Genomic DNA, 16,181 nt, shown 5'->3' on the forward strand with positions numbered 1-16,181 from the left:
GCAAGGCATAGGCTTTGAAAACAAACCTCACCTTTCCTCTCTGAATACTACATATGTGGAACTGCTATGTTTCTGCCAGGCCTAGTATCTTTTCCCTTCTTCTTTTAATAATACCAAATTCAGAGCTACAGTGACATTCACACAAACTGAGTTGCTGTAAGAAACAAATTCAAAGCTTAGAAACCCCATTAGCAAATACTGACTCAAAAAACAAATGATAAAATAAAGCAAATAATTGCAATCATGACAGAGGGCTAATTTCCATAGTAAAGAATATCCACAAATCCAAAAGAAAAATTCTGTAACAAAATGGGCAAAATACATCAACAGGAAGATCACAGAGAAGAAAGTACAAATTTCCTTATTCAAAATTAAGGAAATGAAAATTAAGACAGTGAAATGTTTTCAGCCTATCAGTTGGCAAAAAACAAAGTTTATGGATACCACTGTCAATAAATATATATAAAAATATGCATTATTTTATGTGCAAATATGGGCAACCTTATTTGGAAGACAATTTGGCTACCCCTATTAAATTTTATTATTTTTTTACCCCTATTAAATTTTAAATGTGCACACTCTTTGGCCATATATTTTTACATCTAAGAATTTATGCTATTCATATTTACTACAGTAATGTTTACAAAGATTCATGAGTAAGTGACTGACTAAATTATATGTAAACATATAGTGAAATACTCTGAAGTTATTATGAATAATGCATTAGATTGGTTTGGGCTCATATGGAAAGATATCTAAGGGTATTTTTTTCCTAAGTTAAAAAGATTGTTGTAAGCCAGTACAGCTGTGTGTTTATGATTAAATTTATGTTTATAAAAATTTGAAAAAATAAACATATATGCTTATAAAATATCTGAAAGGACACACATGAATAATTAATAGTCACAGCTTAGAGGGAATGAAACCTGAGGTAGAGGAGGTATGATGAGAGCTGATGTGTTCCACTTCTACCTTTTAAATACTTCTTAATGTTGGTGTTTTAGTAGTGGAAGGGAGGAAAGAAGGAAGGGAAGGGAAGGAGAGGGAAGAGAAGAGAGGAGAAAGAGGGGAGGGGAGGGGTGGGGAAAGGGGAGGAGAGGAGAGGAGTGGAGAGAAGAGAAGAAGGAAAAAGGGAGGGAAGGAGAGAAGGAGGAGTTGAGGGAAGGAAGCAAGAAAGGATAAAAGGACAGGGGGAGAGAAAGAGGGAGGAAGACAACCTTTGGCAATAGCCTATCCATGTAATATATGAGTTTAGAACTTTCCTCCCTCAAATGTGTGCATATCATTCTTGACCTTGGGTAAGGAGCCAGCACCGCCATGTGTCCCCTTGCTCACTCAACCTGCTGGCCATCCTCTGTTTCATCTAAGACAAGAGGAAAGAGTTCAGTCAGGAAACCTAAGGGAAGAGGCTGATTAAAGACACAACATAGAAAATAATATTGTCCAATCACACATAAAGGATGTGTATAAAAATTATGAGACTGGAGCACCTGGCTGGCTTAGTCAATTAAGCATCTGCCTTTGGCTCAGGTCATGATCCCCACATTGGGCTCCCTTTTCAGGAGGGAGTCTACTTCTCTCTCTCCCTCTGCCTCTCTCTCTCTCTCTCGTTGTCTAATAAATCTTTTAAAAAATATGTGAGACTAATGTAACAGATCTGATGCTTACACTTGATAGTAGCTGAAACCAGAAGCAAAATTATCTTCCCTATTGGGACTTAGTGAATGACAAACAGCCCAAGTTTATTCCCAATCCTTAACCATAACCAGACATCCTGGTATAATGGGGCTCTTGAAAATTTCCTGATTTTATGTATTTACTGTGAGTACAGTTCAGTAGAGCTGGAATTGTTCATTTCCCCTTCATTATGCTCCTGGCCACCCCAAAGTCCCCCTCCCCTCTCCGAGAGTCCTCCTCCCTGAGATGGGGCTGGGTCACACAATAGCTCATTCAACAGCTGATTCATGTTGGATATTGTCTGTGGTGCTAACTGTGGAAAAGTGGCTCCCGCTGCATTTTTTATTCCATTCTCCCTTTAAGATGCTTCATATGGAGCCAAAACACAGGCTTACAGTTCTTCAGCTTTTCAAAATATAGCAAAATGAGAATTCCAAATATCTGTCATTTACAATAAATAATGATTGCTCTGCCTGTTATATTTCCCCTTGACAGTATTTCTATGGCTCTACCAGTATTGGCTTGTGTGCCTATAGTATACAAAGCACTGCAGGGTTTGCAAGATAAATAAAGCATAGTTGTGTGCTCAGAGAACTTAGAGTTTTACAAATAAGTTAATAATAACTAGTGTTTAATTGAGTGCTATTCTAAACACTTTGCAAGAAATCATGATTTACTCCTTCTGAGAACCCTATGAAGTGAGTACTGTTTATTATCCCCACCAACAAAAAAGAAAACTGAGGTCAAGTGATGGCCCCAACGTCAGCCGGGTAATAAGAGGCTGACCCGAAAAGTCTGCCTGCGTCAGAGCCCCCACCACTGGGCTGTTTCAGCTCAGGATACAAAGAGCAGCATTATACTAAGCAGCAAGTGTTAAGTGCCCTTTAATGACATAAAATACAAGAGAAATTCATACAAAGAGTATTCCTGGGTGGAATGGTCAAGGGGCTATGTGGCAGAGGTATTTTAGGTAAGATTTTGATGCGTGGAATGTGAGCAATGGATCGCGAGCCCTGTAGATAAAAGTTTTCAACATCTAGAAACAGTGCAGAGCGTGCAGTCTAACTGAATTTGCTTTACTTTCATTAAATTTTATATCCTATCTAGTTGCATTATTTTAGCTGCAAATATAAATAAGGTCTATGTGTAAACTGGGGTTAGATTTTTAGGAAACACAAACATCGGAATCATAAGGAAAAGATAATATATGTTTCATTGTCTCCTTTTTCTAGACACTCCTTGACAGGGATATAAAGGTAAACTATAGAATAATATATGAGAGCTGGGGCATTATTCTATAGAAAGAGATGTACAGATGGGGCAGGTGCAAAGCTACTCATGCTCATGGGATTCTGTATAATCATATATACATACTATTATCATATCTATAAGTATATATATTTTTTCACCTAGTTCATTGCCTTCACTTTCCAGATAAGAAAACCCCCTTAGAGAAAGTCACATGTCCTACCTCTTTCATACTCTGCATTAGGGCACAGATCTTAGCTGAGCTCAAAACACCACACTCCCAGTCTGCTGCTCAGCATAGTTGCTGCGTTAGTTCGAGAGGTACTTTTCTTACTCTATTTAACACAACACCAGAAGAATTCAAATAAAGAAAGGTTCTCCATGTACCTCAACAAGGAATGAAAGCAGAGTACTTAGGGCATTAGCCTCATTGGATGCAAAATCATTGGCCCTTTATTTTCCCCATTGTCCCCCTCAAGACCACTTTTTTCCACTGTTCCCAGAAGGGTAATCAAAGAAATAATGAGACATTTGGGGTCACAGTTGACAGACGCCAGAGGTCTAGACATTTCTGTTGTCAACCATGCACATATCTTCAACAAATCTAGTTAATCTTCACTAAAATGTCATTTCAACTTTTATTCATTAGGGTTTGGTAACTAGAAGGAAAAGAGAAACAAACTGAAAATACCAGTGTGCCATTCGCTCTGCAGGGAAGGCACAGCTAAGCCAGTTGTGTGCTTGGTTCAATAAACAAATGCTTGTGCTAAATTTCCAGGAGGGTTTGTGTTGTTGTCTATTTGGAGCTTTGTTCATAGTATTTAGCAAGCAGTCTAATTGTTGTACATGGTGGTAGAGAGGCCTGGGGAGGCATATGCTCCGAAGCTGAATTTATGTTCTCAGGAATATGCTAATTGGTAACTTTCTGGAAAATACACAGTAGTTACTCTTGGCTTATTATTTTACAAACTATTAAGAATCCAGAGGAACTAACTCTTACATTTTGTGCTTCGAGGGATATTGCTTTGTGCTTTCCCTAGGGAGAACATTCTTATGACAAGGCAGCTTTGCCAAGCTGTGGGCACTGAGGAATCACCAAGTAATACTCCATAAAAGTGGATAAGCCCCTACCATGTCTCTCACCGACCAGCCACCCCCTGCCCTACCACCGCCCCCAGTTGAGGCTGTTCTAGAAGTCTGGCTTGAGGATCTGGAGGCGCCTGTAAATGTTATTTCTAGGAAAGGAACCAAGAGAGGCAGAAGCAGAACTGTTTGTGGGATTCTCCCCTGAGGCCTAGACTTGAAATAAGATACTGAATCATCTCAACCCAAGCTAGCTTCTTTGGTAAATTAACAACTCCAGAGTCATAAAATTACAATTAAATTTACTTCACAGTTTGGGATAGTATAACCAAATTAGTAAGAAAACCTATGATAATGAAATAGATTTGGTGACTTCTTCTGTAGTTAAATAGATACATACATATATACGTAGAGGGAAGGAAGGGGTAGATCTATGATATGGATAGATTATATATATATATTATATATATATAGCTATATCTGCCTAATTAGTCATTTTCTTGGCAATGAGAGAAAGAAGAGAGGGTAATGAGGGAATCTTTTCAGTAAATAACATGCATGTTGAATGACACGTTCGCATTGATTTCAATTCCTCTATAAAGAGAAAAGAAATTAAATACATTAGCCAAGGGGATAAAAAAATAATCCTTTTAGGTCAAAAGTAAGCCAATCACCTGAGAACAGGACACATATCTCAAAAAAACAGAAAAGTGTTTTTAAAAGGAGAGAGGAGACAATCTAGTTCTTGCTCAGTCTTGGAAAACACAGAATCAAATTCATAATTATTGTTGTAATCACTTTAACAACAGCTAGTATTTCTTGAGGATTTACTAAGGGCTCAGCGTCTTGACAAGTCCTCAACATGGACTGCCTCATTTAACCCTTTGACCACCAGAGCAGTTACCTAGGCTAAGATAGAATAATGAGGGTTGCTTCCTCCAGCAAAGGGGATGCTGATTTGAAGGACCCAAACAAGTGAAGGAGCAATGCAACCAGTCACGGCTGGTACAGAAGGCTGTTTGATGCTTTGCTAAAGTCTGAATGTGCAACTTAAATTACCATCACAAGTACAAATTTATAAATTGGGTGAGTCCGTCTGCTTTAATAAAATGTATATTCAACCATTGGGTTGTAGAAATTTCAAAGATTTTATTTTTTGACAGGATGCCTGCCGTTTTTCTCTCTTGACTCCCGCTTGTTTTATTCATTTTGGGGTAGTTGCCAATTAGACCCAATTGGTAAGTATAATTAATAGACAACATGAGTCTCCTCTTAAACCCCAACCAAGAAAATTAACCACAAAACCATTCATTTCCTTTAAAAATTGCTAACGCTATCTCTCCCTGTGACTGCTGTTTATCTCTTTCTAAGGCTTCCAAACACATCTGAGAATAGTTACTCCCTATTTTTATCATCCTAAAGTCCCGCATAAGACAAGGAGGAGGGAGATAAGCATTTCTTGAGGCCCTGGTATGTCCAGGCACTATGCTAGGCATTCATATGTACTATCTCTTTTAAAACTCACAGAAACACTTCAAGGTAGGGATTATTATCTTCCTTTTTTTTATAGTTGAGGAAACAGTGTTTCAGAGTAATTAAGCCCTTGTTCTAAATCCAGTTAGTGGCATAGCATGGCTGAAACCAGGCTGACGTGATTCCAAAACGCTTGCTCTTTTCATCCCGCATAAGGAAGCATTATTTCATTCAAAAAGGCACTCCCCTAAAATCTTGTTAAACCCAAATTGGAGAGTTTGGGCATCATTACTTTATTCAACAACTATTTGAACACAAATTCCATGTCACACATGGGTTGAACATTGGTTCAATTGGAACTCACCAGCTGCAGAACTTTGGGCAGAAGACAGTGGTTAGTGGCAAGATGGTGGAGGAATTCACAGGAGCAACCATGAGGAAGAAATAGGGCAGAGTGATGGTCCAGGGTGTGGTGGGTGAAGATAAACAGAGAAGCTCCTGATCATGTACCCATGGCTACAGTCTTTCTTCATGTGACTTGTGGACTTCCCTTTGTCATCCTATGCCTGAGAATATATGAAGGAGGCTGGGAAGGCAAAGGGACGTTCAATTGTCATCACTGGCATCTTTTTTGATCATTGAATCATCTTCAAATGCATTGGGGTAACCATGACATGAAAATTTCATCATTGAGCCCATAACTGTTCCATGAGATCAATAGCAGTGCCGAGTTAAGGATCATAGCAGAACTTCATCCAGGGAGACCTGGAAGTATGAATTTATACTCCCACAGACTGACAGCCCTAGGTTCAAACCACATGACTTGAAAAGGATGTTTAACTTCCTCTGGGCAGGTTGTATGTGTATCAGGGACATTTCATTGCTTTTGGTGGATGCTCTCACCTGTTCCTCCCAATCATTCGGACTTTTTACTGCCTGTAGACTGAACCAATCAAGTAAAAGACCATCCAAAATACAAATACAGGGATCCCTGGGTGGTGCAGCGGTTTGGCGCCTGCCTTTGGCCCAGGGCGCGATCCTGGAGACCCGGGATCGAATCCCACGTCGGGCTCCCGGTGCATGGAGCCTGCTTCTCCCTCTGCCTGTGTCTCTGCCTCTCTCTCTCTCTCTCTCTCTCTCTCTCTCTCTCTGTGACTATCCTAAATAAAAAAAAAAAATTAAAAAAATTTAAAAAAAAAATACAAATACAAATACATGATCAGTTAACTTTGGGACTCTGATGCCCTGCCATTTTTTAGATGCTCTCAGTGGAACATGTTATTTGAAGTTTTCTCTGCCTTTTAAAGAATTTTCCCCCTGAAAGAATAGGTTGTGTGAAGAAGACAATGCAGTGTAAACATCTGCCCTCTCTTCATCTTTTGAAATGGTCTGATGCAAGTTGGCTGTTACCAAAATGTTTGTCATGCTTGGCACTAAAAAGTCACTTTGTCAAGCAAGACAATAATGGAGACAAAAGAATAATGTTGGGGGAGTAGAACTAATGTTAGTGAAACCTGTTTCTGGGTATCTTCCTATCTTGTCTATCTGACTCATTTTCCTTTTCAAGTTAGGAGTGCTTTCCTAAAAGAGAAATGCCTTAGAAATGCATTATGTATTAGAATGACTTATTTGGGGACAGGGGCAGTACTTGTAAACAAATGGGTTAACCTGGGGAGCTGTCCACCGTTCTGATAAGATCTCTTAGGTTCTCTTACATTCAAGGAAGAATGCTAAAATCTCTTTTCAGATTAGAAAGACTGAGGTTCCAAACATTTGGCCTTTTGGTCTCAATGTCAGCAAAATCTGCTAGTTTTGGTCAGATCTGATAGATTACTCTCATGATAACATAGACCTTCTTAATGCAACCCAACCTCTTCCTACTTTCACTGCTAAAAGCAAAGTCTTTCCATATCTTTTCATCTGTTGTTTTTCTATTTTCTCCTTCTTCCATAATGCATGCGGACCTTATGTTCCTCCCATTCCAAGCTACTTGCAATTTCCCATCAATGATATAATGACATACTTTGTCAGATGTGTTTTCCCCCTGTTTTGACATTTGCTGAAATTCCAACCTCTTTCAACTCTATTTATTGACAGAAACCTACATTCTGAGCCTCAGCTTGAAAATCTTCTCTCCTGTGAAATCTTATCATGATACACACACACACACAAACACACACACACACACACTCACAGTGATTCTTGTAGGCTCAATTATTCACCACGTAACTTGTATTGCCACTGTGCCCTGTGTAAGCCTCTGTCGCAGCGCTGCCTCTTTGGGCAGACTGGTTATCTGTCCACCTGCCTGCCCCCCCGTCACCTGTAGATTGTGAGCTCCTTGTGAGCAGAGCCTGAGTTTTACTTATTTTTGTCATCTGGCAAACATAGCACAGTGCCTGGTACATGCAGGTAGGTGCTCAATAAATATTAATTGTAAACATCGATACATGTTTTTCTGTCCTTATTTTTAACTCTGGTATCCAGTCTGATATAAAAATTTAATAGAGGAGCTTAGATGTTAAAAGCTACAAAGGAAGGACACATAATAAAGCAATAACACATAGACTTAGGGAAGATAAATGAATAGGAAAGAGTACAGGCAAAGACCATCACGAATACTTCCGACTGTCATGGGCGTGAAAACATTTATTCTGGAAATTTGACTGTGCTCCTGTGGCATCGTGATTCTCGTTAAATCATTTCCACCTTATGAACTTAGAGGGTCTAGGGATGTGTATTTTTTTGCAGCAGTCAATGTCATCGTGGCTTCGGTATTTCCATTTACACAGAAAAAGAAATAAGTATTGATTTTCCCCCAATTATTTAAAGTGATAATTGCCCATGGCTGTTTTTCAGTCTAGATTAGGATCAACCATTCAGTAGAAGTGCATAGCTAACTTTAGAAAGTTAGGCAAACATAAAATAAATGGCAGGACGTGTGCTTTCTGCATATTTTCTGCTATAATCAACAATTTTACGGTGGGATATATTTAAAGAGGATAAGGTATCTCATTCTCTAGGGGTCTAAAAGAAAAGTGGGCTGAGATTTTAATTTGCCTGTTAGACCAGGGAATTTGTCATAGGACCCTTTGCACCCCCTCCTAGAATTTAAAATAATATGCCTATCCCTTCAAATACTATTTGGATCCTTTCAAATACTATTTGAAACTGATCGCTATGAGAGTGAAGTGTATTTCATATAGGCTTGAAAAGTGACCAGAAATAGTGCCCCCAAGGCGTCAGTAATAAAATTGTCATAGATTTTAACAGAATACAAATCTTTTAACCTTGAACCTTCAGCTAAAGATACTAACCCCTAGGCAGAAAAAAAGAAAAGAAAAGAAAAAAGAGGGAAATAGAGATGTTATGCCCTGATAACAGCCAAATAGACAAACGGTTGATTTTTTTTTTTCTTTTTTGGGCATCTGGAGCTGAAACAAACAAGCAGCTCTTCCCCTCACTGAACAGGCTGTCCCTGTTCCATGAGGAGGCCAGATTCTAAAAGCTGCATGGAGTTCCACAGGCCACAGCCCCATAGGCAAACACTGAAGTCTTAAATCTCAGGAAGAGGAGGAATCAACAGTTCTTGTTGGCTAATGAGCCTTGGCGTCTTGGCGTCCACATAGGGTTCTGTGGGCAATTCCTGCTGGAGCGAAGGAGGAGGAAAAAAGAAAAAACAACAGGTGCGCCTTTGCTAAAACAGGGGAATGAAGACTGGAGAGTCAGCTTTTCTGGTCATCAAACAAATCTGAGCTGAACCTTTCCTCATTAGCAGCATTGCTTCCACCCAGAGGGAGAACACAGGAAGTGAGAACCGACACGGGTGCACATCAGAATTTATTAGGAAATCATGGGGGAGATTCTGAAAGAGACAATTAAGCATAGTGTGCCCACATCGGGAGTTTGGGGAGAGGTAGAAATTTCTCACCCTTTCTGTTCCTAGATTTGGTTTGCATGGCATGCATGGAACAGGATTTATTTTGTTCTGTGGACTTGTTTCCATTATTCAAGTAATAAGGACTGTCGTAGTGGATATGAATTATGGCTCATAAACTTAAGTATGTAAGAAATGTTACATAATAAAAAAATTTCCTTGGGGCGCCTGGGTGGCTCAGTGGTTGAGCATCTGCCTTTGGCTCTGGTCATGATCCAGGAGTCCTGGGAGCGAGTCCCACATCGGGCTCCCTGCATGGAGCCTGCTTCTCCCTCTGCCTGTGTCTCTGCCTCTCTCTCTCTCTCTGTCTCTCGTGAATAAATAAATAAAATCTTTAAAAATAAAACAAATAGACCCAATTCCAAGCCCCCATTCCATCTAGTTTTGGGAAATTCAGTCTCAGTCTTTATTAGTTCTCTCTTCCCTCCCTCTGTCCCCCTTCTCATCCCTCCCCTTCTCCCTGCTCCATTCCTGTCTTCTCCTTCTCTCCCTTCCTGCCTGTTCTCGCTCTCTCTCAACCTTGTAGCATCCCTGGGAAATTAGGAAGGGGCCTCTTACTTCCCCTCAGCCAAGGTTGCCATTGCTGCCATAACTGCCCAAGCCTGCACATTCCCTCCCAGGCCAGGCAGAAGGCTCTGGAACTCCAGTGCTGAGCAGAGCCCCAGGGTGCACTTCAGGGCGGTCCCTCTCAGGCCAGATGTCCATGCTCATCCCACTCTCCTGGAGCTTTCATTTGGGTGGAAGGAAACAGGAAAAAAATAAGTAAAATATGTAGTGTACTGCATAGTGATAAATGTTAGGGAGAGAAGTAAGGCAGAGAAGCCAAAAAGGCAGGGAGGGGGGCGGTGTGCAGTGCAAGGAAGGGGCTATAATTTTAAACAGAGTGGTGGAGAAGGCCTCATTGAAAGGAAGCATTTGAGTGATGAAACAAGTTAGGGAACACCTTGGGGAAGACTTTCTGGCACAGCTGTGAAAAGTGGCTGAGGCAGGAATGTGGGTGACATGACTGGAGAACATCAGGAGGCCTGTGTGCCCATGTGGAAGGAACAGGGAGGAGAGGAGCAAGAAAGGAGTCCAGGGAAGGATCAAGGGCCAGATCCAGTGAGGAGGGTAAGAACTTCGACTTCTGCATTCACCCTGGATGAAATAGTAGCTTGCAGTTTTGAGCAAAGGAGTGTTTCTTGTATGTTTCAACAGAATCACCTTACCTGCTGCGTCGAGTTGCCCACACAGGGAGCAGGTGTGAAAGCAGAAATACCAGTCAAGAGACCATGGCAATAATCCAGGCAAAACCTGGTGGTGCTTTGACGAGGGGTGGTAGCAGTTGAGGAGGTGAGAAGTCTATCATATAGGCTATAATTTGAAGGCAGAGCAGGCAAGATTTACCTTTAAATTGGACACAAGTTGTGAAAGGGAAAAGGTGAGGCCAGGATGACTCCAATTTTGGAGGTGCTGCCCAGCTAGAAAACTGTGTTGCCATTTATTTGGATGAGGAAGAACCTTGGGATGGGAGTGGCAGATAGGAGACAATATCAGGAGCTTACTCTAGGCATGGCCAATCCGAGGTATCTCAAAGTGCATGTAGCAATGTCAAGAGGAGTACAATTGTGCCAGACTAAAGTTCAGTGGAGATATTCAGTCTGGAGATGTAACTATGGAAATTGTCTGTGGGTACCCAGTGTATGAAACCATGGGAGTGGGGGAGGTCATTGAGGGAGTGTGTGAAGAGAGGAGAAAAGGGGACAGCAGAGGACCAAGAATGATTCTTAAGACAGTCCTTCTACCAGAGGTCAGGGAGATGAGAAAGGACCGGCAAACACGAAGAAGGAACAGCTAGCGAGCTAAGGAGAGAGAGCTATCTGGAAGCCAAATGAAGAACATATTTTCCAAGAGGAAGGAATGGCCAACTGCATCAAATGCTGTTGGCAGGTCCAGTAAGAAGAAACCTAGGGGGATGCCTTGGTGGCTCAGCAGTTGAGTGACTCCCTTGGCCCAGGGCATGATCCTGGAGTCCCAGGATCGAGTCCCACATTGGGCTTTCTGCATGGAGCCTGCTTCTCTCTCTGCCTTTCTCTCTCTCTGTGTTTCTCATGAATAAATAAATAAAATGTTTAAAAAAAAGGAGAAGAAAGAAGAAGAAGAAGAAGAAGAAGAAGAAGAAGAAGAAGAAGAAGAAGAAGAAAGAAGAAGAGAAGAAGAAGAAGAAGAAACCTAGGAACTGACCAACAGGGATATTGTGGGTCCCTTCTCCCTGTGTCATCTGCTCCTACTCCTCCCCATCAGAGACACTTGCCTTCACCACCTTCTCTTCAAGACACTAGTGAGCTTAGGTTTTTAACAAAAGCTGTTCAGTGAGTTCATCCTCAGGCCAGCAACACAAATTTTTCCAGAGAAACGACAGCTCAGTGGGCCTTTTTGGAGAAAAAAAAAAAACAAATGGAAAACAAATATGAATTAATTAGTAACTCAAAAATGATCCTGCTGCACAGAAAAGATATTACTTACTTCTAGGCAAAGTACCGAGTAGAGAATACATTAAATATAGGTAAATAATATTCAGTGGTACAGTGAAACCCTGCTGAAATAGGATGAAGTGGGAAGCCATGCATTTTGAAATAGTTGGTTCTTGGGGCTGAATTGCAAGAAAAGCATGTATCTTCCAGTAAGGACAATGTTTGTTTGTTTTTTTTTCTTAAGATTGTATTTCTTTATTCATGAGAGACACAGAGAGAGAGAGAGGCAGAGACACTGGCAGAGGGAGAAGCAGGCTCTATGTGGGGAGCCTGACCTGGGACTCGATCCTGGGCCTCCAGGATCACACCCTGGGCTGCAGGCGGCACTAAACTGCTGTGCCACCGGGGCTGCCCGACAATGTTTTATCAACCATGTACAACTAAACTGATGTCACTGCTTGGCTTACACATTCAGCTTTCCAGCTTGGTTAGTTTCTCATTGATCTGAGACATACTCAGGCTTGGCAAACTAGCAGATGTTGCCTCATGGGAATCATTTTTATCACATTGGTTAGACCCAAAGGTTGGCAAACTACAGGCCATGGGTCAAATCCAGCATGCCATCTGTCTTTGTAAATAAAGCTTTATTGGAACATGGCTATGTCCATGCTCATTCTTTGGTGCACTGTCTATGGCTGCCTTCATGCCATGGGGGCACAGGGGAGGACTTACAACAGAGGCTGTCTGGCCTGTAGAGTGGAAAATACTTACTATCTGGCCTTTTGCAGAAAAAGTTTGCTGACTCCTGGTTTAGACTTTAGAATAGACTACTGAAAATCTAACATGAGTGTCTCAGTCCTACTCCATGGGCTCTTATCTTAAGTTACTACAAGGGACACACCTTAGATTTCACTTCTTTTCATAGTTGGAAGTCCCCTTTACTTATAGCTTAATGTTGGGGCAATGGTTCTCATAGTGTAGTCTGTGGACCAGCAGCAAATAGCACTACTTGGGAACCTGTTAGAAACGCACATTCTCAAGTCTCATTTTAGATCTACTTATTAAAAAGCTCAGGGTGGGGGGACGGGAGCTGAGGGTGTGCTTTAACTGCTCCCTAGGTGATTCTGATGCATGCTATGCTAAAAAGCCAGGCGCTAGAGCAGAAACGGATCAAGGAGAGCTAAGAACTTGAAATGGGCATTTCTACACACCTCCTCCTGGTGATAATTTTCAAGGCACAAACTAGTTCTTTGTACATTAGAATTAGTCCTTAGAGTGCCATTTTCTTGTATATAACATTAGGGTAGTGCCCTTTCTAGAATGATGGTATTAACACTTATTACTGCAGACGACTCTTGGTGGCAGAGTAGGAATAAGCCAAGTGGATCTTTCACACAAACATGACAGAGTAGGATAATGACTGAGTGATTAAGGACCCAAAGACCATTGGATGTCCCTGGGCCATGACTGTCTGCTGATTCTTCATCATGGCATCCCAATGTGTTTAAGTGATAGAATGTAATGAGGCATTTATTTATAAGAGAGAAAAGTAGACGGGATTTATTTTCGGCACCATCAAGGATATGCTAGAGTGAGAAAAACTTTAAATCGATATTTTCCCCCTACGGGATTTATACAGGTGCTGCTGGATTGTAGATGCTATTTTCTTTTGCTTAATGATCTAATCCTTCCCTGGAGTTTCATCCCTCTGAGAACCTAACAGGAAGGAATATCTCTAATAATGAATAGCTATGGTTTAGATGGAGCTGGAAACCTGATCACAGAGAATCAGAGAGGGGCAACAGTGGGTCTTGGCCTTATTAAGCAAGGAGGAGATGCAGTAAAGGAACAGCAAGCAAACTCAGGCCCCTTTCTAAATATTGAGGCTGGTGTCCATGTTTAAAATCTTCCAGAAATAAGCTTGAGACGCTAAGACATGAGAAAGGTAGAGTGATCATATGTACTGGTTTGTCCAAGACCAGATAGTTCTGGCTTATACCTGTCAACCCTGAAAAACTACTAATGATTGATGACCCCTTCACTTGGAAAAGCGTCCTAGTATTTGTATGATAAATAGCATGGTCACTCCAAGTGAGAGACAACCCAGTGGAGTCCAGTAGAGTACAGTGTGCAGACTCTGCTTTTCCTGGCAGGCCCCTGTTTTAAACCCAATTCAGATATGCAATTAACTCTCTATGCCTCAGTTTACTTAACCATAAAATGGGGATAATGATATCTCTATCATAGAGTTGTTGAACAGACTGAGTAAACAAGTACGATCCGCCTGACTGCTGCCCAGTACCTCGTAGGTGCTCAACAACTGCTGTTTCCCGTAAGAGAAAAAGAAACTGCCTTCAGCCAGTTGGCTGAGCAGGCTTCACTACATGAGATCACTTGGAGCAACCCAGAAATTCATAAGTGACCTTGTTTGGGCTCCATTTGTCACTAGGGTTTTTAACAGATTGTCACTGTTGTTTCCTTTTGAGGAGCTGTAAAAAACATAAATACAAAACTGTCTTTCAGAGAAGGCCATATTTGTGCTTGGGAAATAATTTCACATTCACAAGTTTGAACCAGAGGCTTGAGTTTGTTAGATGCTCTGCTGCAAAGTGAATGCCAGAAAGAGAAATATGAGTATTATAATTCATGTTTTGGAGCTCAAGAAAGCCCAATAAATTATACTTCACCCTTGATGGGATGAGACTGGAAGTGACAGAGATTGTTGGGCCCCAGAGTCAGGCAGATGGAGATCAAAATATCATTTTTATTAATAGTGAAGTTGTTGAAAATAAAGACTTAGTGTGAGGGCCAAATGGGTTGGCCTACTCACTCCAGCCTCCAGACAGCCAACCAGAGAAGAAATTTGTATCTACAAAAGACACCTTTACTAACAACCACTGACTGGCACTGATCCACAGGAAGAAAGAAGCTAAATTCTCTTCAGTGGAAGACTTTGAGTAGATTTACTCTATCTAACCAACAAATATGGACAGACATTAGCGATCACTGATCACATTGCTCAGTTTTATATGTGGCGAAGAGTAAGGGAAGGGCAAGAAGCTAGATGTGCTCTACTAACAGACCTCCATCCACACAGAAACTTGAAACAGGAAAGAAGGCTCCTTGTGATGTTGTCATTCATTTCTCACTGAGCCTTTAGTCACAGTAAAGATTTGATTAGACTTGACACACTGTCTTTTAGAAAAGATGCCAGATAATCAAGTAAAAATGTATCGTTTCTCCCAATTGCTGCTCAGAAATTGGACTAAATACCATTACTAGATCCCAAATAGTCAGAACATTTGTCTCATATATGATAGGGCAGTCAGTTATTTTAAAAACCCTGGTGGTGAATAAAGGTCACTCCTAGCCCATAGCACCTTAGCTGCTGAATCATATCAAATATGTCGGAGGGAATTAGGTTTCCATTTCAGTCACGCAGTTCTCTACCCATTTCATCTGGAGGAAGTAATAGCTTTCATGGCTATTGTTCCAGCAAAGGGAAGAATGTAAACCTTTGTTTACATCTTTGCCCGTCGATGGCCAGGACACGTTGGCACTCCAGCTGGGTCCAATTCTGAGAAACAATGAGGCCTCAATTTAAAAGTACAAGACAGCTGAACCGAAATTGGCTCTTTGAGTCACTAAGAATCTGGACTCATCCAGACCTAATCCAAATGGACAAGTGAAATATGAGCACCAACCTGGGTGACTCAGCATCTTCTTCTCTAGGTCTCTGACTACTGCTGAGACCCATTGGTGAGGGCCTATGAAAGGCCAGCATGGAGCCACTTTTAAGCCATTTATGGCTATCATCTCTACTGTCAGCAGGACACATCACTAATATTGAGAGATGGCACTCAGTCCCTTAATGACCACCAATTTATTCCCATCCCTGCCCAAGGTCTAGACCCCAGACTCTATACATTTTAATTTTGTTTTACTTCACAAGTATTTAAACTACCTTCTATGTTTGAGGCACTTTGGAAACCAGGATGTTGCCTAAGGGAGGAAGAGGGGTTCTATTCCAAGAATTTTAAAATTTAGTGGATGAAACTTTCATGAAAGCAAGACAGAATAAAATACCTGCCAAAAATTATGTAAAAGAAAAACAAATCCACAATGGACTGCAAAGGAATAAATGATTAATACTACCCAAGGGAGCTAGGAAGTGCCTCAGGAAGTAGTAATGTTTGAACTGGAATTTGGAGATTGAGTTGGGGTCTCTGAGGGGCCACAATATTAGCATCTGTCTTCCTCATCCAAACTCTGAACAATTTGAGAAATTAAAAAAAAAAAAGTACTCATTG

At 41.1% G+C, this 16,181-nt stretch overlaps 1 protein-coding gene across 2 annotated transcripts in view; it reads left to right on the forward strand.

The window, feature by feature from the left end:
* The window catches only part of TRPM3 (transient receptor potential cation channel subfamily M member 3), a 501,163-nt gene that overhangs the window by 294,344 nt on the left and 190,638 nt on the right, over positions 1-16,181 (forward strand). Inside the window, exon 7 of one of the 2 annotated variants that reach the window (XM_055310391.1) lies at positions 5,172-5,246. The exons of the other annotated variant lie outside the window; for it this stretch is intronic. Within the exon in view, the coding sequence (XP_055166366.1) occupies positions 5,172-5,246 (75 nt within the window). The remainder of the gene's footprint in view (positions 1-5,171; positions 5,247-16,181) is intronic. 2 annotated transcript variants of the gene reach the window in all.

The sequence above is a fragment of the Nyctereutes procyonoides genome, unplaced genomic scaffold (genome assembly GCF_905146905.1).
Source record: "Nyctereutes procyonoides isolate TBG_1078 unplaced genomic scaffold, NYPRO_anot_genome, whole genome shotgun sequence".
NCBI classification, from domain to species: Eukaryota; Metazoa; Chordata; class Mammalia; order Carnivora; family Canidae; genus Nyctereutes; species Nyctereutes procyonoides.